The following is a 26,250-nucleotide window of genomic DNA, read 5'->3' on the forward strand; positions in this document are numbered from 1 at the left end:
GCCTGAGACATGAGACCCCGCTCTGTGGAGGCCCGTCCTGCTCTCACCTGGAGACTGCCCTCATGCCCAGGGGAGATCCAGTTTGCCATCGCCGCCGATGACAACGCAGAATTCTGGCTGAGCCGTGACGACCAGGTCTCAGGCCTGCAGCTGCTGGCCAGCGTCGGCAAGGTAGGGTCCCCACGGTCCCATGGGCCCTCCCACTGCCCCCGGGAGCCAGGTCACCTGCCTCCATCAGGACAGTCTGGTGTGACAGCCAGGGAAGAGGCATGAGAAGCTGCATTCTCGCCCGCTGCCTCCCGTCTTACAGAAGGATGGACTGGGTGTGGCCGGGAACAGACCCCGGGAAGACTCAGGACTGGGCCACACCCATCCTGGGTGCTCTGGTCCTGATGCTGAGGATTCATGGGGTGGGCGCCGGCTGCTGGGGGCGGGGCGTGCGGGGAAGGGGACTTACTTCCCGAGTGGTCCCGTGTCCCTTCCCACCCTCCCCATCTCCCCTTCTCCCTCCTCCCACTTGCCTCCTCTCTCCTTCTGCCTGTGTCCCCTCACTCGCCACTTCCCACCCTCCATACTTTGCCTTTGTGTCCGCCCTTCTCTTCCCTTGCTCCCCACACCTCCAGACTGGAAAAGAGTGGACTGCCCCTGGAGAGTTCGGGAAATTTCGGAGTCAAATGTCCAGGCCAGTGAGGTGAGTAGGGAGTGTGGTGACAGGAACGGCAGAAGCCCCAGCCTCCGTGAGGTGCCGAGAGGCCGGCTCAGGGCTGGGGCCCGGGCCCGGGGGACACTTCCCCCCCGCCGCCCCATCACAGAGGTTCAGCGAGCCAGGGCCACGTGCATTCAGGTAAACCAGGTCTTTGATTAGAGACCACCTGGCCCATCCTTCCTCACTTTACAGATGAGGAACTGAGGCCCAGAGAGGGCTGTGACTTAATGAGGGTCACACAGCTGTTCAGACGCACTCAGGACTGGAAAACAGAATGGGTCTCCTTTCTTCCCGCCCTTGCTTGCCCGTTTTCTCCATCCCTGCAGGGTCCACAGTTGGACCGCCTCTGCTCTTTCTGAGCTGCAGAAAGTTCTGAGTGGCGGGGAGCCCCTGGGCAGGCTGGAGGGAAGGCCTGGAGTGGCTGGGATGGGAACCATCCCAGCCCCAGAGCGCCACCTGGTGGCCCGCGCACTGGCACGAACACGCGTTGGCTTGAAGGTGCCGGGTGCTGGTGTTGGTGGCAGTGAGACAGTACAGCTTGCACAGAGCACTGACAGTACCAGCCCCCGAGGTCACCACTTCCCGTGCGACGCAGCACAGCAGCCGAGGATGAGGGCTCTAAAGCCAGACTGCCTGGGTCCAAACCCCAACTGCACCCTTATTACCTGGGGACTTTGGGCAAATTACCCAAATTTTCTGCACCTCAGGGTTCTTACCTGCCAACAGGGATTACGTGAGTTCATGTGTATAAAGCACTGAGCACAGTGCCTCCACATAGGAACAGCTCTCTGAGGGTTAACAGGGAGCTGAGTATCCAGGGAGGTTAGTGCTGTTGTTATCCCATCTCACGGGAGGGAAGACTGAGGCCGCCCTGTCAGTAAGCGGCGATGGGGGTTCTGACCCGGATGCTCGCCAGCAGGTCCCTGGGACCAGGAGAAGGGAGGGAGGGATGGGGCGTGTGTGGCGCTGGGAGGGGGCTCAGGCAGCGTGGGGGCCTGGGAGACAGCCCCCTGTTCCCTGCCCTCTCCCGCCAGCCTGTCAGCCGCCCGCAGGTACTACTTCGAGGTGCTACACAAGCAGAACGACCAGGGCACCGACCACGTGGAAGTCGCGGTGAGCCCCCGAGGTCCCCTCTGCCCAGGCCCCTGAGCCCTGTTCCAAGTCAGCCACCTCCAACCTGCTGCGTCCACCCTCTCTCCTCTCCCAGTGGCGACGGAATGACCCCGGGGCCAAGTTCAGCATCATTGACTCCGCTTCCCTGTCCCTCTTCACAAGTGAGTGTCCTGCCCCAGCCTGGGGACGGGCCGAGGTGGGGCTGGCTTGGCGGGGCTGGGAGGGCTGCTTGGAACGAGGTGTGGAGGGTCCGGACCAAGGAGCAGAGCCTGAAGGGCGCTATGGTCAGAGGTCCTTAGCTCCCGGGGGGTCGGTGACCTGTGAGCGCCTTCCGGAACCTCTCCGAGCCGTCGCCCCAGAGAAACACCCGTCCGCCTCCACACGGTGTTGTCTGTATGATTTCAAGGGGATCCAGAAACCAGGACGCTCACTCCAGATGAAAAGCCTCTGAGGGAGGCCAGTCCCTATTTTGCAGATGAGCCGCCATGGTTCTCGCATGGCTGTGGCCAGAGGAGAGGAAGCGTTCTCACCTCTCTCAGGCTGCAGTCAGTGGACTCCCCGAGTATACTTGTTGTTGCTTATGATTTCCCCCTGCCTGGAGGCCCCACTGAGAAGTCAGCACCGGCAGGTGGGCCATGTGGGCCCAGGTATAGGAGGAGCTGGCAGAGCAGAAGCCCTGGCGAGGAAGGGAAGGTGGGTCTGGAGGAGACCGGGAGACGGTGGGAAGAGCGTTTGCACGGAGGGCAGGAGGGAGAGCGGAACGGAAGGTCTGGTTCACAGGAGAGGGCGGCAGTGAGGAAGGGGCGAGAGGGGTCGGGGGAGGCTGCCGGTGGCCGAAGCAGGAGGTCAGGGCAGAAGGGCCAGTTGGTGCCAGACAGAAGAGGAAGGGAGATTGGAATCCACAGATGGAGTGTGAGCCAAGAAAAAGGAAGCCCGAGGCCAATTCAGGTAAGAAGCCAGTGAGATGGGCCAGAGGTAACCGAGCTCTTATCTGGGGTCACGGCAGATGATCTCAGGAAGCAGGGAGCAGAGACAAGGAGCCAGCCCCCGGGGCTGGTCAGATAGGGGACAAGTAGTCTTGAACACCAGACCCCCAGAGGGAGGTGAGGGGTGGGTGCTGGAAGCCTAGGGGCTCCCTGCTTGCTGGGCCTGGGCTTGTCTGCTGGAGAGGCTGAGACACAGGCCTGGGTTCAGTCAGCTTTTGTGTGATCTCAGGCACGTGACTTTGCTTCCCTTTGCCCAAGTTCCTTGTCTGTAAAGTGGGAATGATGATAATAGTACGTAAGCCACAGCAGCTCTGAGGATTAAATGCGTTGATATTTGTAAGATGCTTGGATCAGCGCCTGGCTTATTATTTAGTAAGTGCCCTTCCTGTGTTTGTTAAATAAACAGACTTCTAATGATGAATTTCCAGCAGGTAGCAGGTAACACATTTTGAGGAAGAGGTGGCTTTTTCCAACTCACACAAAACTGTGCTGTGTGCTGGCCCTGGGCTGGTGGAGGGGGTCCAAGGGAGACCACAGGTTGTGGAGGCAGGGTTGGGGGCAAGCGGGATTGAGCGCGTCACATACTGTACCAGCCTGGGGATACGGAAGCCTTCAGTCGGCCCCTTCCTGGCCCCTCCAGGAGGCAGGGGCCTGGCTTCTGGGCTGACTTTCTCTGGGAGTCACAGCTGCCCTCTGTTCTTTCCTCCCTGGGCCCAGATGAGACAGTCCTGAGGATGGATGAGGTGGGCCACATCCCGCAGACAGCAGCCAGCCATGCAGGCTCCCCAGACCCTCTTCCCAGTGATGAGCAGCCCCTGGCCGACATGCTGCGGCCCGACCCTCGGGACACCCTCTATCGAGGTACGACCTCACTGCGGACTTGACCTCCGGCTGGGGGACACGCTGCCAGGTCCGCGGATGTCGAGGAGGAGGCCTCTGTGCTACCGCAATATCCCCAAATCAGAGACTCTTTTCTTTTACTTGTATGAAATATAACATGCATACAGAAAGGTACAAAAAGACAGATGTACAGCTTTGCAATTGTACAAATCATTACAGAGCAAACATTAAAGGACAAGAAATAGAGCCAGAACCCAGGTGTGCCCTCTGCAATCACGTATATCAGTTTCTTATTGGATTCTAGCTCTTGCTGTCCAGTGAGAGAAGTACGTCCCCACTAAGGTGTAGGAGTCTTAAGCTGTCCAGAGTGTTTACATTTTAAAAGACGACAAAGTGTCCCCTTCCAGCCCTGTCCCCGCCATGACAGCCGGAAGGGAATTCAGTTACTGGCACTGCCCTAGGGGGAGGCTTCTTGGCCTCACTGGGAGTTTCTAAACCTGTTTTGAGACTGGCCCTGTACAGCGATCCCAGCACCGTCCTGTGCCTCGAGTCAGGCGCCGCGTGCGAGCTCTCTGCCTCCAGCTGCCCCTGGAATCCGCCCCCACCCCCAAGAGTGGTGGCAGCCTCCGCTTGGTGGCCTCAGCTGCCGGGCTGGATGCTGCCACGAGTGAAAACAGAAACGTGTGGGCTTGGGGCCGCAGATCCAGCCCTCGCCCCGCAGCCTGGAGGCTTTGTGGCTGTGAGCCAGCCTGTTTCAGGCTCCCTCACTCAACCTCACTCCGCCTCCTTCTGTCCCAGTGCCACTGATCCCCAGATCCCAGCTCCGCCGCGTCCTGCCCGACTGTCCCTACAAGCCCAGCTACCTGGTGGACGGGCTTCGTCTGCAGCGCTACCAGGGACTCCGGTTTGTAAGTCTCGGGCCAGGCGGCAGGGCCAGGCGTGGGAGGGGGCTCGCTGCCCATTGCTGGGACTGCAGAGGCGGGCCCCTCCTCCCCACTCCACACGCCAGCGGGTGGGATGCCTCCTGGGGCCCAGAGAACCGGCATTTCGCTGTGCCCGGCCGGATGGGCTGCCCTGCGGGGCCGGATGGGCTGCCCTGCGGGGCCCGGAGCCGTGCGGGGAGGGCTGGCTAAGGCCTCCCACCCTCCGCCCCGAGGGTGGCGGTACTTATTAAACTTATAGACAAGGCGCTGGTGAGGTGGAGCTCCGCCTTGGAGAACCCCTAGCCCGCACGGAAGCCCCAGGGGCAGGATCCTGCTGCGCCCCTGGGTCCAGAGGTGACGGCGGGAGAGGCTGGGGGCAGCCGTGGGGCAGGGCTGAGAAGGCTTTTGGTGGCCGAGGCCTCGAGCTATGTTGAAAGGGGGCAAAAGACAGTGCAGGGAGTAACAGGGAGGTGGGAGGTGGCAGGAGAGGGCAAGGCCGCAGGAGGGGCGGGGTGGAGGGGTGGCCCCGGCTGCAGCTGCGGAGAACAAGCCAGGGCAGGAGGCTGGGATGTGCACACGGGGCGCTTGACCCGGGCACGTTCAGTCCAGAGCCCAGGGGAGGGCACGTCAGGGGTGGGGTGGAATCCAGATGCTGTGTCCACAGCAGCCCTGCTCTCCGCCTCCAGGTTCACCTGTCCTTTGTCTACCCCAATGACTACACCCGCCTGAGCCACATGGAGACCCATAATAAGTGCTTCTACCAGGAAAACTCCTACTACCAGGACAGGTGAGACACTGATGGGGCAGGAGCTGGGAGGGCTGCCTGGACCAGAAGGGCCACAGAGACCCTCCACCAAGGAGCCTTGGCGCTTCCTGGGTGCTTCACACAAGCACACGTACACACACGCAGCCTCCCCCCCTGCACCCCCGGCCGGGCATGACCTCAGGCCGCCCCTCCCGACCGCGCCATGGCCTGCAGGGTGCCCATGCCAGCCTCCCTCACTCCTGCAGGCTCAACTTTCAGGACTACATCAAGATTGACCAGCCTCCGAAGCAGGGGCCGGAGCAGCCAGGTACAGAGTGACAGCCGAGCCGCCCTCCCCCCGCAGGAGCTTAGAATGCAAACCCCACAGCCCTTCCCCCCAGCCCCAAGAGTGGGGGGAGGAGCCCTTCTCCCCCCTCTTCCTTTCCAAGGCACATGTAGAGGATGAAGGGCCATGGGGGACGCTACCTGAACTGTCCGAGGGCCTCGCTACCCCGGCCCATCATTAGGGAAGCTCTGCTGTGCAGAAGCACTGTCTTCCTGTGGCCTCTCTCCTTGCAGTATTGGGGACTAAGTGGGGCTATCTGCTGGGTCCCTGCATGTGCCAGGCCCCGGCTAGTGCTTTCTGTCCTTCGTGTCACTCACTCTTGACAACCCTATGGAAGAGGGAGACCCTGGCTTTAGCTGAGGTTGAGTAACTCACCCCGGGCCCAGTGCAGGCCCCGCCAGGGACCCCCGCTGGCTCACCCACTGGTCCTCAGCCGTCTCGTGGATCTTGTTGGGGAGAGGTTGAAACCCCACGCGAGGGATGGTTGTTGTTGACAGCAGGTTCCGAGGAAGGCCTTCTAGAAGAATCCCAGTACGGAGAAGCGGCAGAGGACACCCCTGCCCCTGACGGCCAGAACGCCAGGACACCGGAGGGGAAGCAAGGGCCCCCGACGGCCCCCGGGCAGGACGCCACCAACCGCCGCCTCCGAAGCCTGCGGAGGCTTCTGGCTCGGCCGCAGGGGGGCCTGGTGGTGCCCCCTCCCACGCAGAACTCCACAGCCCCCTTCCCAGCAAGGACCAGCGCCATGCCGGCCCAGCCAGCAGAGAAGAAGGCCAGGAAGCCTAACCCCGAGCCCCACCAGGCTCCACGGCATCCTGACAAGTGGCCCCCGGGACGCCCAGCAGGGCACCTGCCTCCAGTGAAGAGGCCCAGACCCGCGGGTGGCAGCCCCGGGAAGACGCTGGGGCAGTCCCAGTGGCTGAGTCAAGTTGAGTCATACATTGCAAAGCAGAGAAGGGGCGACAGGACGGAGCCTCCGGACCCCAGGAGGGCTTGGCCTAAGGAGGCGGAGGAGGTGTTGGCCGTGGCTGGCGGCCAGGAAGGACGAGCGGAGGGAGAGGACGAGGGGGAAGAAGAGGAGGAGGAGGTGAGGGAGGTGTTGGAATACCTGTCCATGTTCGACCCGGTGGTGAACTGGGACCAGACCTTCAGTGCCGGCAACCTCGACTTCCAAGCCCTGCGGACCGACTGGATTGACCTGAGCTGTAACACGTCTGGCAACCTGCTGCTTCCCGAGCAGGAGGCGCTCGAGGTCACGCGGGTCTTCTTGAAGAAGCTTAACCAGCGCAGCCGGGGGTAAGGTAAAGGGCTCTCGTGGGCTGGGCGGGGGGGGGGGGCCTGGCCGCAGGCACCTGGGAGGATGAGTGCCTGTCAGGTCTCGGTCCCACCATCAGGCAAGGTCTGAGATCCCTGGGGCCTGTCCCAGGACACAGGCTGAACACTGGGAAGGCTCTCAGGGAGGGAGCTGGTAAAGAGATGGGACAGGCAAAACTGGGGCTAAAAAGACACCTTGAGACCCAGATGTGGGCTAGAAGGGCGGGGGCAGAAGGCATGGACGAATGCTCTGTTCTTTCATTCATTCATTCAACCCACCAACATTTTTCTAGTTGAGATAAAAGGCACATACCGGGCTTCCCTGGTGGCGCAGTGGTTGAGAGCCCGCCTGCCGATGCAGGGGACACGGGTTCGTGCCCCGGTCCGGGAAGATCCCACATGCCGCGGAGCGGCTGGGCCCGTGAGCCATGGCCGCTGAGCCTGCGCGTCCGGAGCCTGAGCTCCGCAACAGGAGAGGCCACAACAGTGAGAGGCCCGCGTACCGCAAAAAACAAAAAAAAAAAAAAAAAAAAAAAAAAGGCACATACCATTCAGTTCACCATTCTGGAGTGTACGATTCAGTGGTTTTAAGTGTATTCAGGATGTTGTGCAGCCACCACCACTACGTGATTCCAGAACATTTTTATTTTTTTTTAATTAATTTATTTATTTATTTTTGGCTGCATTGGGTCTTTGTTGCTGCGCGGGCTTTCTAGTTGCCGCGAGCGGGGGCTACTCTTTGTTGCGGTGCGCGGGCTTCTCATTGCGGTGGCTTCTCTTGTTGCGGAGCACAGGGTCTAGGCACGCGGGCTTCAGTAGTTGTGGCTCACGGGCTTAATTGCTCCATGGCACGTGGGATCTTCCCGGACCAGGGCTTGAACCCGTGTCCCCTGCATCGGCAGGCGGACTCTCAACCAGTTGCGCCACCAGGGAGGCCCCAATAGGTGCATTTTTAAAGATGGCAGCAGTGCTCACTGGAGCAGGTAAGCATCACGCAAGCATGTTAACCAACAGCAAAGCTGGGCGAAGACCAAGGTCTCCTGATGACTGGCCTTGCTCCCACATGCGGGAAGAGTGACCCAAGCCCCGCACCCTTTCCGCCAGGAGGTACCAGCTACGGCGCATCGTGAACGTGGAGAAGCGTCAGGACCACCTCCGTGGGGGCCGCTACCTGCTGGAGCTTGAGCTGCTGGAACGAGGCCAGCACCTGGTGCGGCTCTCGGAGTTCGTGTCCACGCGTGGCAGGCAGGGCGTCGATGCCGCTGGTGGGGAAGAGGCCGAGGCCCGGAACCTGCAAGGCCTGGTGTGGAGCCCACACGACCGCCAGAGACATGTCCTGAGTGCCCGGGCCCCGGAGCCCAAGCTGTGCTGGCCCCAGGGCTTCTCCTGGAACCACCACGCCGTGGTCCACTTCGTTGTGCCGGGTGAGCCTCCTGCCACCTGGGCGCTGTCCGCGGAGCAGGGGCCTCACGTGATCACGAGCACCCGGTCTCTGCTCCCCGATGTGATTCCACAAGAACTTGTGGGAGAGGCCACTTCGGGAAACGGGCTCACAGGAGAAAAGTAACTAGTGTGAGGTCATGTGGGCAGTCAGGGCTGCAGCTGGGAAGGACGCTGACCCATAGGCCAGCGGCTCTTCTTACTGACCCAGCATTCAGGGTTGGACGTGAAAATCAGCTTGGGCTGCTGGCCTGGGGCAGTGCGACAGGGAGGGCAGACTGGCTGGTTTTTATAGCAAGAGGGGAGCCTGTCAAGGAGTGTAGCCGTGGGGTCGGACAGAACGTGAAGGATGACCGTAAGATGGACAGCTAGAAGGTTTGAGTGTGAGAGCCCAGGAGGGTTACCAGGATGAGCTGATGACAAGCCCCCGCCCTTCCCGCAGAGCCCTCCCTGGGAGGCTCTGCGGGGTGGTGGTGGTGGTGGTGGTGTGGAGGCCCCTGTAATGGTGAGGTCTCCCTCTACCCTCCGTCCCCCGCTGCTCTGCTGACCTTTCCCGTAGCCGCATTACCCTCAGCAAAAGTCTGATGGGACTCCTGAGCACGCAGGAACCGGGAGTGGAGGTGCCCTCCTTTGCGTTACCTCTGCTTCTTTCTCCCCGCCCACCCCGCCTGCCCCACCGGGCAGTAAAGAACCAGGCGCGCTGGGTGCAGCAATTCATCAGAGACATGGAGACCCTGTTCGGTGTCACCGGCGACCCGCACTTCAACATCATCATCACCGACTACAGCAGCGAGGACATGGACGTCGAGATGGCCCTGCGAAGGTCCCGGCTGCGGAGGTGAGGGTGTTCTCGGCAGGGCACAGCCTGAGCCACTTCTTCCTGAAGCCCCGCCAGCTTCCCTGATTCCCAGCCTCTAGCTTTTCCCGGAGGCCGCAACCGCCTGCCCGTAGGCCCATCCCAGGTGCACGCACCACCTCTTCTCTGCCTGCCAGCTTCCACCTGGGACTGCCACCGCCGGGTTCTGAGGCTCAGCCCCTCTCTGCTCTCCCCGCAGCTACCAGTACATGAAGCTAAGTGGGAACTTCGAACGCTCAGCCGGGCTTCAGGCTGGCGTGGACCTGGTGAAGGTAAGCTGCCTGAGAGACGTGACTAAGGCTGCTGAAGAGACGCACAGACGGCCGGCTCCTCGGGGAGGAAGGGACGAGGACACAGGGTCCTCTCTGCTGCGCCGCAGGGCCGGTACCAGGGTGGGAGCGTTCATGCGGGGTCCTCGGAGTCCGTGAAAGGTCAGGGAGGAGTTGAGATTCCCTCTCCGATGGTGAGAACTGCGCCCTGATGCCCAGTACCCTGGAAACCCATCCAACAATTTGTTTCACGCAAGTTTGTCAGTCATTGAAATGGGAAAGAGCCTGAGGATTGCCCTAGAGAGCGGCCTGGCCTCCTCGCCGTGGTCTGTAGGGGCTGCTGACCCTCCCACCTCTGTCCCCAGGACCCGCACAGCATCATCTTCCTCTGTGACCTCCACATCCACTTCCCAGCTGGAATCATCGATACCATCCGGAAGCACTGTGTGGAGGGCAAGATGGCCTTCGCCCCCATGGTCATGAGGCTGCACTGCGGCGCCACTCCCCAGTGGCCTGAGGGTGAGCCTGTCCTGGGCTGGGGAGGGTAGGAAAGGCCTCTCTGTCTTGCTTCTTAACCCAGAGATGGAAATATTCGTGTCTACAATGGCAGCACCCCTCCCCCACCCTCCCCTTCCGCTCCTCTGCCCGCCCCCACCCCGCCCCCCCCCCCCCCCTGGACAGACCGCAGAGAAGTGCCCCAGGGCTGAGCTGACGCAGCCGCAGCAGCAGCGATGAACATTTCCCGCCTCATCTTCCCCTTCTTTTGTTCATCAGACCTTTATTAAGCACTTACTATGTGCCAGACGGCGTGCTGTGTGAGGATACAAAGATGGGAGGAAGATTCCCCACCCGGAGAGGGAGCGGCGCAAGGCTGTGCCCTCGGGGGCTGCTGCCGTCAGAGCCTCCTGTAGGGCTGTCACCGGCCCTTGGTCCCTCCCTGGTAGGACTGCTGCCTCCCCTGGACCCGGAACCTTAGCTCCGGGGGCTTCCCCCCGCACATAGGCAAGGGGCTCGTGCAGATGAGAGTTTTCAGCCTTCTCCGTCCTCCTGGCCCTGGGTCAGCTCATCTGGGGCGTCTGTCCACAGGCTACTGGGAGGTGAATGGCTTTGGGCTGCTCGGCATCTACAAGTCAGACCTGGACAGGATCGGGGGCATGAACACCAAGGAGTTCCGAGACCGCTGGGGTGGAGAGGACTGGGAGCTGTTGGACAGGTGAGTGGGGAGCGAGGGCACCTGAGAGACCTGGGGGAGGGGCCCTGGGTGGGGGCAGGGCTAGATCCCCCCCAGGCCCAGCACCGCCTCTTGGGGGTCAGATTCCTTCCCTCGCCGAGACTGGATCTATTGGAGGGGATACTGCCTCTGCCTGTGTCACAGGGCGGGCGTGGTGGGTGCCTGGCAGACTGTCGGGGGGAAGAACACAGGCTCCGAGCTGTGTGGATGCGAGTGGTACTGTTCTCGGCAAGGCTCCCACCTGCCCACTCGGGAAAACACGGCTGGGGAGGAGGCTGAGCTTGTGGCGGTGGATAAGAGACCCGGCAGAGGGTCAGGAAAAGAGCCAGTGTGGACCATTAAAGGGCAACAGGTATCCAGGAGGTTCTGGGTCCCTGGAACCTGGTAGAAGGGAGTTTGGGGGAGGAGGACAGGGTCTGTGGTACGTAAAGAAGAGGCAGGACCAGCCGGCGGCAGGGAGCGGTGGGAAGAAGGGTTGCAGCAGAGAGCAGGCTGGTGGGACCCCAGGGTGAGGGGATTTCAGAGCATGTGGGTGGTAAGGAAGTGGAAGCTTAGTCTGAGATTCCTCCTTCAAGAATTTATTGCCAAGAGAAGGGAAGGGGAGGCGGATGATCCCTTGAGATTTGAGCTTGAGGGGTGGGGGCAAAGGAGGGAGAGGGGGAAAAATCCAAGAGAGAAAGGGTGTAATTGCTGGAACAGTGCCCAGAGGAGGTGGACAGGCAAGGTCAGGGGCTCCGGGAGAGAGGGGACCTTGACAGGGAAGATACACTCTTCTTCCTGAGAGACAGGGCACTTCCTCACCCACCAATCACTGGGCGCCTGTACTTGGCAGGTGATTTACATCCATCACCTCCTTTATTGCGCCCCAGACCTCTGTGAGGTAGGTGTGATTGTCTCCGTTCTCCAGATGAGAAAACTGAGCCTTGGGGAGAAGTTAACAACTTGCCCCAAATCTCACAGCTGTGACTGTTGGAGGCTTAACAACCTGGTCTGTTTGTTTTTTCCCTAGAGAGCAGGCAGGAGGGAAGGTGACAAAACTAAAGGAATTTAAGGTGCAAAGGAGGGAGGGTGAGGGAGCTTGTATTCGATAACGCAGCTCCCGTAAAGCTCTGTCAGTCAGACCCCAAGGTGGACAGAAGCCTAGGCTGGTGTTACCCCCACCGCTGCGAAGAGGCAGACCTCGACCAGTTCTGGACCTCCCTGCCTCCTCTGAAGCCCGAGGAGAGAGAAACGGCTCCAAATTCCAGTTATTTCCACCTGCTGGAAGCTCAGGCCTCCCAACAGGCCATGTATATGGAAAGGGGGCGGGGAGGGATGGGTGAGGTCTGCTCTGTGGCCTCCACCCTCCACCCCCGACCCCCGCCTCCATCATCACTGGTCCTCGCCTCACCCTCGCCGTACCCAGCCCATCGCTATCCTTTGTAGAGGGAGAGGCTCTGAAAGATGCCGTGCCTCATAGGTCCGGAGCTGGGCTTCCAGCCCAGGCCCTTTGGCTCTCTTTGCTTGCCCCACCCGCTCCCCTGCCCCGTGGGGAGTAGCCAGAGGGTGACAGGGACAGGGCCTGGCGGAGACGTGGAAGGCAGGCTCCTCGGGGGGCCCCCCTCCCCACCCCCGCCTCTGTGCACCTGTTGCTCATCCCGCCCCTTCCCACCCAGGATCCTCCAAGCAGGCCTGGAAGTGGAGCGTCTCTCCCTCCGGAATTTCTTCCATCACTTCCATTCCAAGCGAGGCATGTGGAACCGCCGCCAGATGAAGACGCCGTAACCCCGGGGGTGGCCCGCTGGACCCACCGCTTCCGGCCCCTGCACCACGGTGGCCTGGCCAGCGCCCACTTGCTGCCGGAGGGAAGGAGGGAGGGGAGCAGGGGCCGCGCTGGGCCCGAGGGGCCTCCGAGCCGACGCCCCCTGCGCCGGCAGCCGTCCTCCATGGGAGGAGGCCAAGGCCTCTCCCCACCTCTGGGCCTCCGGGGCCAGAAGATGGGAAAGAGACGGGACAGCTCCTGGGACGGGCCGCGGAACCGGGTTGAGGAAGGAAAGCCCTACCTGGGCGACACCACCCTGACCGGGAGGTGCCTTCCAGCGTCCACCCTGGGCCCCTCAGGGGGCAGTGGCCGTGGACTGGGAAGCTCTCCTATTGGACGTATTTTATTGGGGTTTTTATTTTTTTAACAGAAAACCAAAACTGTACCTGTCCAGATCCAGCATTGACTGTGAGGGGGCAGAGTCGTGCATTTAGGGGGCCCCCCGCAAACCTCAGACCCACAGGTGCGTCGCTCGGTCCTTGACCAACAGCTGGTTGGTAGCCGAGGAGCTGGCCTCACCTGGAGCCGTTCTCAGCTCTCCCGCAGGCGTGTGGCTCCGGGACGCGCGTCTCTCCCAGGTGGCCACCCGACAGCTGGCCACCAGTTAGGGCATTAACCTTACCCTCCAGGCGGCACTAACTCCAGACTGGCATCCTCTTCCTGGTGCCACGGGGGGTTGGGGGCCGGGGAACCGATGGGCAGGGGGCTCCTGGCCCCCTGGTGTTGGGTGAATAGGCTGTGTATCATGGGCAAGGTGGGGAAGGCAGGGACGAGAAGCCCCTTTCTGTCCCAGCGGCCTGTGAGCTGGGCCTTGGGGACCATGTGAAGCGGAGCCGGGAGAGGATGAGAGGAGGGGTGGGATCCAGCGGGAAGGGATGAGAAGGGAAGTGGGCAGCTTGAGTCCTCACAGCCCAGCTCCCTCCTGCAGAGAGGGCCCCAGGCCGGCCCGGTGGGGAAGACGAGGAGGAAGACACCCGGAACTAGGGAACAGGGGCCCGGGGGGAAGGTCTGGGGAGGTGAGGGGATCGCTCTGAACTACTTCCTCACGTGGAAGGGAGCAGGGCCGGAGGATGAAAAGTGAAGCCGTTTCAGGGAACACAGCCCTTGACCTTCGTAGTCTGGGGCACCCTCTCTGTCACCTACGATCACAGACATATCTTGCACTAATGATCCCAGACGCCTTCATGGCTGGGGATTTTTCTACTACTGCTGCCTCTGCCGCTACTCGATTCACCAATGGTCATCGGACACTGCATCTCGAAGCCCAGTGTCTGTGAGGGAGGGCGTAGGGGGAGGTGCAGCAGGGCCCAGGGGGCCAGTCAGCTGGGCCCAGGCTCTGTGCTGTGGCGGAGTCCAAGTCTACTTGGGTCCACTTGGTGGGCCCTGCATTCACCAAGAGCATGAACTTGGCGTATGGGAGAATGGAGCCCCTCGAGAACCTTCTGGAGGTTGAAGAGAATCCCTGCCTCCCTCTTAAGAAATCAGGAAGGACACAGACTTTTCAATTCATAGACTGTGGTTTACGGAGGCCGTATCTGCCCTCAGGCCGTGGCTTTTTATGGTCCCTGCTCGGGCTCCGTGCCTTGGGAAAAGGGCTGTAGGGAGTAGGCGAGAGCTGCAGTTGGCTGGCTGCGGTGCCAGGTTTCTTTCTGGGGCTGCTCGTATCCCTGGGCATCGCCCTGCAAGGTCCGAAGCTACCCAGACAGCCCTCCCGCTTCACCCCTCCTGACGACGGGAGCCCGCCCAGCCTCCCCTGCCTGACCCGTCACCCCCTCTGCCCCAGCCAGTGCCTTGTGTTTGATGTTTGTTACCTCCACACCGCCTGCCTTAATGGAGAGGGCCTGGCATGGCCCCTACTCTGTAGGGAAATGTGTAGGGTGGGGGGAGGGAAAGCATTGAATACAGCATCTTCTCAGAAAACAAAACGCTCTTGTGTTTTCCTCTGGCCCATCAGGGTGGGAGAGGGGTGGGCCCAGGGTTCACGTTGCCGTCCTGCAGCTGTCAAGCCTCTGCCAGCGACCCTCCCCCCTTCACCGCCTGGCGGGTGGGGTCAGCCCTCCCTGGGCTGTGGTTTACTTGAAGCGGCGTACCTGGTTCCTGTCTGAGGAGCATTTTCTGAGCGCTAGATTCATGGAGGTTGGTGGTTTCAGTTGAGAAAGGATGGTGGACACAGGATGGCTGGGTAAACAGTGGAGAGAAACTGAGGTGTGGCTTATTCTAAAAGAGCAGATAGGGACTTCCTGGGTGGTCCAGTGGTTAAGAATCCACCTTGTGACGCAGGGGACGCGGGTTCGATCCCTGGTCGGGGAACTAAGATCCCACATGCCACGGGGCAACTAAGCCCACGTGCTGCAACTAGTGAGCCCACGGGCTCTGGAGCCCGCGTGCCACAACTAGAGAGCAGCCCGCGTGCCGCAATGAAGATCCTGCGTGCCGCAACTAAGACCCGACGCGGCCAAATAAATAAATAAAATGTTAAAATAAATAAATAAAAGAGCAGACAATCTAAAAGTCATTTCTGTTTGAGCTGGGGGTGCCCTGTTGCTGCTTTACAGGTACAAAGGTACTGTCCTAGTCATATTTGGTCTAGGCAGAGATCAAAATTAGTTTGTATTCCTTAAACTCATGCCCAAGAGAAGATGCTGCTATGAAAGCTGGGGCAGCCTATAGTAGGTTCTCAAAAAGCACCATGTGTACACACACCAATCCAGAAATGACTCGTCTGCCACTGACGCAGCAGATGGTAATTAGCCCAAGGCACTAGGCCGGGAAATTTGACTCAGCAGGACCCAGAGGAGAGGGAATGACTTAAAAGCCTCTTCTCCCTCCGGGCTAGGGCTTGCTCCTTTGAGCCGTTTCTAGGACACGGAGAGAGCAGCCCGGGTGCTCCAGCCTCCCCAACTGAAGACGTAAAAACTGACTCACAGTGGATTTGCAGAAACCTTTATAAAGAGAAATCATTCCATCCCACAGAAAGGGAAAACAGGCCTGGAGCAGAGTGGAGGAATGGGGTGGGGTCAGAACCAAAGTCCTTAAGCTGGGCAGGCCCAGCCTTCCGTATGCATGCCTGAGGTACAGGAGATGCTGCCAGGAGGAAGGTGGGTGGTACCCCAGTCCGAGCTCAGGACACCAGGCCGAGATGAGTTCACTTAAGCTGATAAAAGGGCCCATCTTTGTTCCAGGGCCGAGGGTAGGAAGCAAGGGTATCTACGTTGCCCTTCCAGGAGCTCTCCCAGGGGCTGTGGACTGTGCCCATCAGCCTGGCAGATCAGCGGGGGAGAGAGCAGGAAGCAGTGGCCGGCCCAGAACCTGTAGGGAAGCAGAGAGATGGTGAGGAGGGCAGGTCAGACCAATGCCTCAGGCTTAAGTGTCCCACGATTGCCCTGGCAGGCTTCTCAGGACGCAGGTACGGGTTCAGATCTGAATCTGAAGCGGGGCCTGAGGCTCTGCACTGCCGGCCAGTTCCCAGTGGTTTTGTTGACGCTGCTGGCCCGTGGACCACGATTGGAGCTGTAGGGGCTGCTGGACGGTGCCAAAGAGAAAACCCACATCTCCCTCTTCCCCCCACTAACCACAGCCTCCACCCAGCCCAGGCTGGAGAGAAGCCCAGCCTAAGAAGAGAGAGCACAAGGGGACCTTGGGGAGTCCCAAGCCAAGCTCTTCTCCAAGAGCCCGTCCCTGCCCCAGGTCTTCCCCTTTTGCTTGGCAAGGCTCTCTCTCTCCCAGCCCAAAGCCCCAGAGGTGAGAAGCGCCACCTGGGGACCTCCCATCCTCCCTCACCTGCCTTCTAGGCTGTGTTCAGAGAGGGGTCCTTGAGGTCCTGGCAGCCAGGAACCCAGTCTTATGTGCCCCGAAGGCCTTGATGAAGACGTTGATGACGACGGTGATGGAGACCAAGGTGGCGGCTGCGTTGTTGAGCTGGTTTAGTCGCCAGCTTTTCTACCTCGAGGTTCAGTCGAGCTGTGGAGAGGGGGAGTGGCAGGTAAGTGTCTGCGGGGGGGCGGTGGCCACAGCATGGAGCTTCCCCCACCACAGCTGCCAGAGTCCAGAGACAGTCTGGTCCCTCAGAGATCAAGGGAGGTGGCAGCCATTGTGCTGAGATGCTTTCTCCCCAACTGACCAGTGTGGGCTATCCATGTGGTACTCAATAGAGCCGGGATTTGCAAAGTTATACTGGGTCTTCTAAGGGTAGGGATGCACGCTCGCACAAGAGGCTCAAAGGAACGCTGCTATGAGTTAGTGAGCACAGTCATTCAGCAGGTATTATGGAGTGGCCACTAGATGGGATACCAGGAGGTGGGACAGGGTGCCTGCCTGCACTGTGTGGTTGTTACTTGGGCATTTGAAGGTGCACAGGGCTAACAGCAGCTTATGGCTGAGAAGGTGGCCTGTGCAAATGCAGGGTGTGACAGGGAGGCACTTAGGCTTTTCTTCCCACCGGGGGGCACCCCCCCACCCCGAGGCCAACTCTAGGCCTGGGCTCCTCACCAATGACCACGAGGAGGATTCCAATGACCACCTGCAGAAGCAGAGAGATGCTGATGAGGGTGACGAGGGTGGTGTAGTGATGAGAGGACGGCCCCTGCTCCAGCACCACTTTCAGCTGCGTGGCGTTAGACACAAAGAGGGCCACGTCCAGCATGCTCTCTGCCACGCTCTTCTCGGTGGCATAGTGGTTCAGGTTGATGGGTGGGCTCCTCCTGGGGCTGGCGTTCCCAGGCTGTAGGGGACAAAACACAGGCTTACCTGGGAGGCTCCGGAAGGAAAGTGGTTGAGAGGCTGGGAAGAGGAGTGGAGTTTTAAAGGTCTCCCCTCACCAGGTGCGAAACGAGGGCAGGTAACCCCCTTCTCGGTGCTGTGGTCTGAAAGAATAAAGAGGTGGGCTAGAAAACCCTTATGTGCATTTGAACTTGGAAATGATGCTGTGCTGTAATTTCTATTTCATGGAGGGTCACTCTGCCTCACACCTTCACACATCGAAAGGGAGGAGCCTGGGCTGCTTGTAAACGAGCAGTCCTCATTTTATTCGCCATCTTACCTGGGCCAGGCCTGGCCTTGGGCGGCCCTTTTCCTCCAAGAGGCAAGCGTCTCAGCTCGGAGGCCTGGCTGGAGAAGGAAGAGGCACCTCTTCTTCCAGGACGATGCGGCCCCGAGGTGGGGTGCAGAGCTTCACAAATGGAACAGGAGCTGCCTGCGGGTCCCACCCGGCCCCCGCGGGGCGCTCTGGAGCTGCAGCCCTGCTCGGGCACACGTCTGTGTGCCCACACGCACGCACACAGCAAAACATACTGGCCAAAGGCTCTTCGTTTGTTTTTGTATTACTTTTCGGTGAGAATTTATTGAAGCATAATTTACATTTGATGTGATTTTGAAATACTGAAACGAAGCTCTTCTTCTTGAGAAGTCACTCACTCTAAAAGAGAGAGTCACGATGCAGTGCCTGTGGTGTGGGCCTCTGCGCTGGACCAAGAAATTCAGACTGGATGGTGTAGGCAACCCTGCCGTCACTCAAGAGAACCTGGGTAGGTTTTAGGGAGATTCATTTAGTATATGGCGCCTGGGATGCAGCGGCTCATGAGGGCCCAGAGACAGGGAGACCCGTTGAAAGGTTATGGTCTTGATTTAGGGTCAGGCTGTCAAGGAAATGAAGGAGAATGGGGGTGAGAAAGGAGAGGAAGGGAGGTCTCGGAGATGCTACAGCCTGGATGGGATGTCTGTTGAGCGGGCGGGTGCGCGGGTGGTTGGATGGGGCAGGTCTCAGAGAGCTCTGGTTGCCCCTTTTGGATTCTGGGCTTGTCTGGAGCTGGCTGGCCTGGTTGGTTAGGGCCAGGGATCCCAAGGCCAATACCCGACGAAGCCCACACTGTCCCTGTCGGCCCTGAGGCTACAGCCTGTGGTCCTAGCTTACCTGGCAAATCTTTGTTCTGGGTATAAAATGCCCTCACAAGGAGAATGAGTCCACGGGGCAGCCCCTGGCTCTCTCCACGACGCAGAGGCCTCTGCCGGGCACAGCTGTGAGCTGGGGCTTCTTTGCCGCTGTTCCCCCCCCCACCTCCAGTTTACCCATAGTGACGAGCTTTGCACTTTCTCCTCCTTCCCAACCCGCCTCTAAGTCCAAGACCTGATGAACTGTGAAATTACTAAGAAAGCTTCAGGGAGAGACCCCCTTCTCTGAAAAGTTGCATATGAACAGTGGGCGTAACCATCAATCCCAACCTCTAGCGGTGTTTCGTTGTTTTGTTTTGTTTTTGAGCATCCAGCAGAGAGGGAGTGGAGGCAGGGGTAGCAGAGGTGGGTATCACGGGCACAGGTCTTCCAGAGCCTCAGCAACGACGGCTGTTCCTAGGTTTTCATAGACCTGATGGGCGTTGGTTGTTAAGTGATCTCAGGGCCATCGCTTCACAGAGGATGTGGGTTCCCAGGAGCACAGGAGGGGACAGGCCTCATCCTCTCCTCTTTAATTTAGGGCCTGCTTTTATTTTGATTTGCGCCAGTTCAGGCTGCTTTATAACTGAGAGTGGTGGCAGGAAGCTCTCAGGGGCCCCTCTAAGTCCCCCAGGGCACCGTTCTCCCGTGTCCGCGTGGTGGCGCTCAGGGCCCGGAGGAGCAACTTTGGTACCAGCAGCGCGGCGTTGGGGGGTGGAGTGGCGAGGGATCCTCGGACAGGACAGGACTGGTGTGAAACCTGGACCCCGTGGAGGCCCGGGACGGGAGCCTGTTCACAGGTCTGCACAGGCCGGCCTAACACCCACCAAGCGTGTCAAATGAGGGTGCAAATGATCCAGTCCTGATATTGGGGCCTGCGTGGGTGGGTCACCTTGCAGGGTGGGGACTTGGTTAGAAGACAGATGGCTGGGAGACCCTGGGAGACCTGCCTAGAAAGAGGTCGCCCCGTGGCAGTATCTTTAAAAAGCAGGAAAAGGGTTTTCTTAATCCCCCTGAGCCACTTTAGGTGCAGCCCTGCCCTGAGGCAGAGGGATGATTGAAATGACCTGAGGGCCCTCCCTTATGGCCTGAGGATTCGATTGGATGAACCCCTGAATCCTGCAGGACGCCCCACTTTCTGCCAAGAGCCCGGAGCCCAGGAGCGACCCCAGGAGGAGTGGGAGTGGGGGCGGGGGCGGGGGGAGGCCGCCGGGCGCGCTTCTGCCTCGGGCGCTGGCCCTTTAAGGTCGGCGTCCCGGGAACAAAGGCCCGGCCTGAGAACCGGCCTGAGTCACTTCAGTTCCTCCGCCCGCGCCCTCCCCACCCGGCCCCTTCCCACCCGGGACTACCGGCGACTCCGCGGGGTCCGCCCCTTGCGCCCGAGGGTCTGCGGAGTGCGCGGGCGCGGTGGGCGCGGGCCTTCCCAGACCCCTGTCGTCGTCTGACTCCTCCGGGCGTGGGCCGAGGGCTGGCGGCCGGGACCCCCGGCTCTGGGCCTCCCAGTTTGGGCCTCAGTTTCCACATCCACAAACCGGGGAGATCCCTTTCTGGAGGCCGAGTGAGCGGGCTCCTCCCCAAAGCAAAGAGAACTCCGAGCCTCGTACTCTTCCCGTCTGAAGTGCGTCTTGCCGTGACCCCTGACCCTCTGTGTCTACGTCTCAGGCCCCCACCCCCGCCCTGCACTGTTCCTCCAGGACAGCGGGGCGCCAAGCCCGAGACGAGCCCCTGCTGGAGATGCGCGCGCCCCTCAACCTGCCCACCCGCGGCAGCTGAGCGCCTAGGCAGGGCCCTGCTGATAGGAAGTCCGGGCTCCGGGGTTCTGGGCGGCAAGAGCACCTGGGTTTGGAGATGGGGTGGGATGACACCACAGACCCCTCCCTGGGTCCCCCGAGTCGCCCCCCGCCTGGCCCTGCCCCAGCACAGCCGTTTCCCTCCCTTTTCCTCGCCCTGCCCTCCGTCCCGCTCAGACTTCCCTGTTCCCGGGCTCTGGCTTGCTTGCCAAGTCCCAGCTCCCAAGGCTGGTGTGGATTCCATCCCTTGAAGTCATGGATTGCTCCATTGTTCTGCCAGACAATTATTTATCCCTTAATCCTTGCTGGCCTATATTTTTGTTTCTTGACAAAACTTGAGTTGGATGGGAAAGGAATGCCTCTTTTTAAGAGAAAAGTAAACACAATTTTATATTGTTTATTGACCCTAAGGTCCGTGGGAACACCAGCTCCAACAGATCATTCTGCCCTTTCTTGGAAACAAGATTCCAGGGATGTTCTTCCAAAGGGGTAAGTAACTGTCTTACCAAAAAGCCACGGGATCCACTGCTCAGAGTGTTTAGGACCTGGAGCCCGAGGCAGGAGTGAGGGCGCTGTGGTTGGAAGGCCCAGGGGTGGGGATCTGCCGCAGCCCAGAGGGAACCACAGAAGTCACGGCAGGTACAAATCCTGCTCCTGCAACCAGCTGGCTGTGTGCCTGTTCCCATCACCAGGTTCCCTGTCTTATCTGCGAGATGAGGGAGGTGGGATAAATGATTTCTTGGCTCCCTTCCAACCCAGAGCGATCTAGGAGCGGGGAAGCCCCCTCCTCTGCCTGTAGTCTCAGGGGCCGAGGACATGGCTTCCGAGAGACAGAGGCCATGAGTCACTTGCCCTCGGCAGCTCCAGGGCGGGGGTGACCCTCCAGTGAGTCATTCCTGTCAGCCCTGAGAAAAGCCATATGGCAGCTTCCCCGTGTATCAGCTCAGACTCAGGGCATTAGACAAAATAGGCCCAGAGGAGCCGTGGGCTGTCGGCCCCTCTGTCAAAATGCCCGACTCCCCAGAAAAACCACCTGAAAGGAGACAGTGAAGAGCCGGCCTTTGGAGGGCTGGTTTCACAAACGGGAAGGGCAGGTCCCAGCCCAGGAAGAGCGAGCGATTGGTTCAGATACATGGATTTGAGGGACCTACTGTGCCGATTTGCCTGAGATCCCTGATTCTCTGTCAGGATTAAGTGTGAAAGGGTGCCCGGGTCTGTCATGCTGCAGACACACGCGGGCCCCAGAACACTGGGAACGATGGCAGTTCCCAGTTACAGATTACAGACCTTGTGCCTGACACACAGCTGAACACGGGACGTAAGTCATCTTATCCAGTCCCCACACAGCCCCGTGAAGTTGGTGAGGGCATCCTTATCGTAGCTGAAAAAACAGAGCCTCAGAGAGCCTAAGTAACTTGTCCCACAGCACAGTTTTTATCCCAGTTCTCTATATGCCAGAGCCTCTAATTTTAACCCCTACTCTATGACCTCCCAGAAGTTGAAGATAGACTCCCTGCCTTCAAGGAGTTTAGGCTCTAAAGATAGACTTATGTGGCCTCAGATGAAAGAAGACCAGATGGACACTTGTCAGAGGAGGTATAACACCCCTCCTGGGGTGGCACTTACGTTGGGCTTTCCTGAATCTACAGGGGGCTGTGTCCTGAGCCCCTGCCCCACTGCGGCAGAAAGGGCCCTATACCCATAGTCAAAAGGCTTGAGTTCAAACTGGTAAGAGGTGACCCGGGCAGCTGGAAGAATAGGATTGACAGAGAAGCTTTCATCCGGACATTTTGAATTTTGACTCATGTAAATGTTTGAACTATCTAAAAATAAATAGTAAATAAATAAATAAATAAAACAGAAACGAATATGCACCCCAAAAGGCCAGTGGTTCCTATAAAGCAGAATTTATAACTTCAGCTCACCTAGGCCTTAGCTTCTCCATGTGTGAAATGGGAATAATATGCCCTGTTTAGCCCAAAGTGCTGTTAAAAAGATCAGCGAGGTGATGTGGGTGAATGTGCTGTGAAAGCTGTGAAGCCTTAGAACAAGGATGAGGTGAGAGAGAAAACTCTCCTACGCAGGACCACACTCCCACCTGTGGGCCTAGAGGCATTTAAGTACTAGGTGCTGACTCAGCCCGACCCAGCCCACATTCCGAAGGTTTGTCTTCTCAGCAGCACCCCTGGTCTTTGAAACCCTTCTCTACCCATCCGGGAACCTGTCTCCTCGCCTGTCACCTGGGGGACGCTCCCCTTCAAGCTCCCTCCCATCTCCCGGGGAGGGAAGTTCTCAGACAAGCCCAGCTACACTGGGTCCCCACGGTCCCTGCTGTGCAGACCCCCCCCAGCTGGCTTCCACCTGCGTCTCCAGCTGGTGTCCTACTCCTCTGCCCTCCCTGGAGGGGCTGAGGGCTCACCCCCCTTACTGGGCCGTACCGCCTGACTCACTGTTCCCTGAAGCCCCAGCCTTCCACCTGCTCCTGCCCCCTCCAGGACTAAAGGCCTTTCTTCCCCGTGCCCCCTGGGAGGCCGGCCCTCCCTTCTAGACCCTGGGCTGTGTTCGGAGCCCTCCAGGTGGCCCCTCCAGCCACCTGCTTTCCTGTGGGGAATCCATCTTCCGTATTCCTGGGTCTCCACGGTGCCAGGCTCAGTGATTTGCCCACATTGAATGCCCAGTAAACGATCACAGCATTGAATTTTTTATATGAAAGAGTTACTTCAAAGAGTTTTTTTGAAAAAGACCAAACAATGGATCTCTGAGGGTGAGATTTCAGGCCCAAGGACTGCTGGGTGAGGAGCGTGCTGTTTGGACAGTGAATCTGTGCCCCTGGTCCAGGGAGAGCCCTTTTCCCCCGGGTATCCTGCCTCGGAACCAGTGACTCAGGCCGGCTGCTGTCACTGGTCTTCAGGCCAAAGCCTGCCGAGGCCCGGACCCCTGAGGCACTCGGCCTGCAGCGTTCCCGTGCCAAGAGCCATGGGTCTCGCCCGTAAACGTCAACAGGCTCTGATCCACCGCGGATGGGGTGTCTGCGTGCTGTTCCCGTCATAACACCAAACTGGCCCAGAAATCTCCTCTGAGCCCTGGGCGCAGTCTTGCGAGGCGCCAGCCCTGCCCCAGGTGCACACGGTTGCGTGGGCCCTGGGGCAGCCCGGCCTGGCCAGGGGCCCCAGGGATTTTGATCCCCCTGTGAGTCCAGAGGTGACGGGCTTTCTCTCTGACAAAAGGGGGCCGTGGACACGCGGGAGCAGAGAGGGCAGGCAGGGTCGGGAAGGCGCGGAGCCTGTGATAGGAACCCCGTGGGGCTGCTTCCTTTTTCTTAGGTCACCTTGTCAGCCATCTGGGTCAGGGTCCAAAGTTAATTGTGGATTTGCCACATAGAAACTTCCATAGAATTGGAAAACGAGTTCTTTCCGAATTAGCACATTACTCTGGGGCTTCCAGATCCATCCGGCACTTTGCTCCGGGCTTTGGGGTTCTCAGCAGCATCCCGTAAGCCCGCCTGACCCATCTCTGCTCATGGTGATCCTACCCATCCTTCAAGGGCCAACAAACTGAGCTAAATACTGAGAATGCTGTATGCCAGGCATGACCCCATGAAGTTGGTTTTTTTGTTTGTTTGGGGTTTTTTTTGGCCACACTGAGAAACTTGCAGGATCTTAGTTCCCCAACCAGGAATTGAACCCGGGCCCTCAGCAGTGAAAGCCCAGAGTCCTAACCGCTGGACCGCCAGGGAATTCCTGTGAAGTGGATATTAAGAGTCCCATTTTACAAGCAAAGACATTGAGGCTCAAAGAGATTAACTGCCCAAAGTCACCAGACACTGCGGGATGGTCCCAGCTCCCAAGTCCTACACCTGAGTTCTCCCTTCTCTAGACCAGTGGTTCTCAAAGTATGGTCCCTAAAGCAGCAACTGCAGCATCACCTGGGAACTTGTTGGACATGCAGATTTTCAGATTCTACCCTAGACCTGCTGAATCAGAAACTCGGGGTGGTACCCAGCCCTCTGTGTTTTAACAAGCCTTCAGGGGAGTCTGATGCACCTCAAGTGTGAGGGCCATTGGTCTACACTGCACTGCCACACTGAGCTCGTCACCAACACCTCACATGCTTACCATCTTCTAAGCTCCGTGGTAGACACTTCCATTGACTGTCACTGAGTTCTTTTAACAACACCTGTTTTACAGATGAGAAGGTCAAGGCTTAGAACAGTTCAGTACTTTTGCCTGGGATCACCCAGCTGTTGAAAGTAGAGTTGGGATTTGAACCCAGGCAGGCTCTGGAGCCTGTGTTGTTGTTTTTTTTTTCTGGCCGTGCCACACAGTATATAGGATCTTAGTTCCCCAACCAGAGATCAAACCCGAACCCCCCGCAGTGGAAGCACAGAGTCTTAACCACTGGACCACCAGGGAAGTTCCAAAGAGCCTGTGTCCTTAACCACTACAGTCTTTAGTCCCTGGAAGCGTAGGTCCTGAAACCCCTCAGAGGTGGACCCTGAAGGATGCAGAGGGCATCTCTCCAGACCTCCCCACTGAATGGCGAATAAAACCAATTTATTCGTTTGGCCCCAGCCGCACATGCCAGCAGCTCCCGTCCCCAGTGCCGGGTCATGCCCACCGCGTGCCTGTTTACAGGTCCTGACACGTTTATCCTTAGACCCTCTTCATGTCTTCACTCAAACATTTACTGAGCCTTCCTTGGTTTTGTAGAACCTTAGATTCTGCGGCGGAACCTGTGTCCAGATAGGAAGCCTACACGCGGGTAAGTGAAAACGACTCTCGGAACAATTCATCGTAAAGCAAAATATCAACATTCCACGCGGCGGTGCGTGTGAGTTTTGTATGTTCCCACGAGAGGATGTGTTTGCAAAAGGTGAGCGTTACTTCCTTGGAACCTCGGGCAATTAGAATGAGAAGCAGTGAGTGTTGTGGCGACAGTCCCTGGCTTCAGTCCAGGGGAGCACACCTCATCGGGAGAGCACATCTGTCACGGAGATGGGAAAAGGGAAGGTGGTGAATTTCCCACCCCACCCAGCCGTGCGCAGACCTGCCAACATCCTATGTGTTCTCTGCTGCTAGCATGTGCTGGGCAGCGAGGATACCACGAGATCGCCGCCTTCCCGACACCCCTGTTCGCCTAATCCCCTAAAATGACAAGGATTAGTAGAGCATCAAGTGCATAAAGGGGGAAGCATAAGGGAGATAAAAAGACCTTTTCAGTTCCACCCCAGTAGATAAGCTTTACGGAAACAAGGACTTTATCCGTCTTGCTCATGGCTGTATCCCAGAGCCTGGCACCTAGCCTGACGAGCCAACGATGGCCCTGGCACCCCTGTATTCATTCACCAGGGGCTGAGGAGGGAGGACCACTGTGAGCTGTGCTCCCTGGCTGGACCTCTTACACGGAGCCCTCTGTGGGTGCAGGAAAGGGCCTGTCTTCCATAGGCGCGTCCACTCCTGACGCGGCCCTCCGTGCCGCATCACAGCCTCAGCGCGTTTGCACGTGTGTGCATGTGTGTGTGCATGTGTGTCCGTTGTCCCTGGGGTCGGCGCTGCCAGGGGCCGGGCATAGACAGGCAGGCAGAGAGGATGGGGGGTGCTGTTGTTCTCACTGGAAGAAGCCCAGCTGCAGCTCCGGGCGGGTGGGATCAAGATGGTGAGGCGTCCCCAGGGCACTGGGTCGCAGATAGCAAAGCCAGGTGCAAACAGCCCTCAGCGTCGGCCAGCCCTGAGTCAGATGCCCTCTCGGCCCAGAGCCTGCCTGCCAGGATTGCTGCCGCCCCCGCCGCAGCCCCTGGAGTCAGCCGCTCTCCCGCCAGGCCCAGCAGACCCCTCTTCCAGCCCCAACTCCTGCACCCTGAGAGGCAGCTCTGGTGTCCTGGGCCAGGGTCTGGGGGAGATGAAGGTCAGCAGACGGGTGGCCCTGGGCTGGGAGCCGGCTGCCATTTCTTTCCCTGGTGACCTCG

General features: G+C 59.2%; 3 protein-coding genes across 6 annotated transcripts in view; 2 read left to right on the forward strand and 1 right to left on the reverse strand.

The window, feature by feature from the left end:
* B4GALNT3 (beta-1,4-N-acetyl-galactosaminyltransferase 3) overlaps positions 1 to 14,485 on the forward strand; it is a 93,695-nt gene extending 79,210 nt beyond the window's left edge. Inside the window, exons 6-20 of one of the 4 annotated variants that reach the window (XR_009543230.1) lie at positions 71 to 171; positions 624 to 691; positions 1,741 to 1,819; positions 1,914 to 1,980; positions 3,523 to 3,666; positions 4,444 to 4,553; positions 5,255 to 5,355; positions 5,580 to 5,641; positions 6,157 to 6,955; positions 8,078 to 8,397; positions 9,098 to 9,251; positions 9,469 to 9,541; positions 9,904 to 10,057; positions 10,313 to 10,478; positions 10,625 to 10,752. Coding sequence is in view for 3 of the 4 variants with exons in the window: in XM_060164371.1 (XP_060020354.1) it covers positions 71 to 171; positions 624 to 691; positions 1,741 to 1,819; positions 1,914 to 1,980; positions 3,523 to 3,666; positions 4,444 to 4,553; positions 5,255 to 5,355; positions 5,580 to 5,641; positions 6,157 to 6,955; positions 8,078 to 8,397; positions 9,098 to 9,251; positions 9,469 to 9,541; positions 9,904 to 10,057; positions 10,625 to 10,751; positions 12,425 to 12,533 (2,468 nt within the window). In the remaining variant the exon portion in view is untranslated. Of the gene's footprint in view, positions 1 to 70; positions 172 to 623; positions 692 to 1,740; positions 1,820 to 1,913; positions 1,981 to 3,522; positions 3,667 to 4,443; positions 4,554 to 5,254; positions 5,356 to 5,579; positions 5,642 to 6,156; positions 6,956 to 8,077; positions 8,398 to 9,097; positions 9,252 to 9,468; positions 9,542 to 9,903; positions 10,058 to 10,312; positions 10,479 to 10,624; positions 10,753 to 12,424 lie in introns of those variants that run through there. The other 3 variants (XM_060164373.1, XM_060164371.1, XM_060164372.1) reach the window with 3 other exon arrangements.
* A 1,054-nt stretch (positions 14,486 to 15,539) lies between these two features.
* NINJ2 (ninjurin 2) lies at positions 15,540 to 18,954 on the reverse strand. The gene is given in 4 exon segments (XM_060165659.1): positions 15,540 to 15,879; positions 16,355 to 16,504; positions 16,506 to 16,530; positions 17,059 to 18,954. Coding segments are annotated over 3 exon segments (315 nt in total). The 5' UTR covers positions 17,213 to 18,954; the 3' UTR covers positions 15,540 to 15,879; positions 16,355 to 16,368.
* The window catches only part of LOC132530027 (uncharacterized), a 37,348-nt gene continuing 28,809 nt past the window's right edge, over positions 17,712 to 26,250 (forward strand). The window contains exons 1-4 of the mRNA XM_060167083.1: positions 17,712 to 17,821; positions 19,621 to 20,113; positions 20,697 to 20,774; positions 24,995 to 25,046. Of these exons, the coding sequence (XP_060023066.1) occupies positions 17,712 to 17,821; positions 19,621 to 20,113; positions 20,697 to 20,774; positions 24,995 to 25,046 (733 nt within the window). The remainder of the gene's footprint in view (positions 17,822 to 19,620; positions 20,114 to 20,696; positions 20,775 to 24,994; positions 25,047 to 26,250) is intronic.

Source organism: Lagenorhynchus albirostris, chromosome 11 (genome assembly GCF_949774975.1).
Source record: "Lagenorhynchus albirostris chromosome 11, mLagAlb1.1, whole genome shotgun sequence".
Lineage (NCBI taxonomy): Eukaryota > Metazoa > Chordata > Mammalia > Artiodactyla > Delphinidae > Lagenorhynchus > Lagenorhynchus albirostris.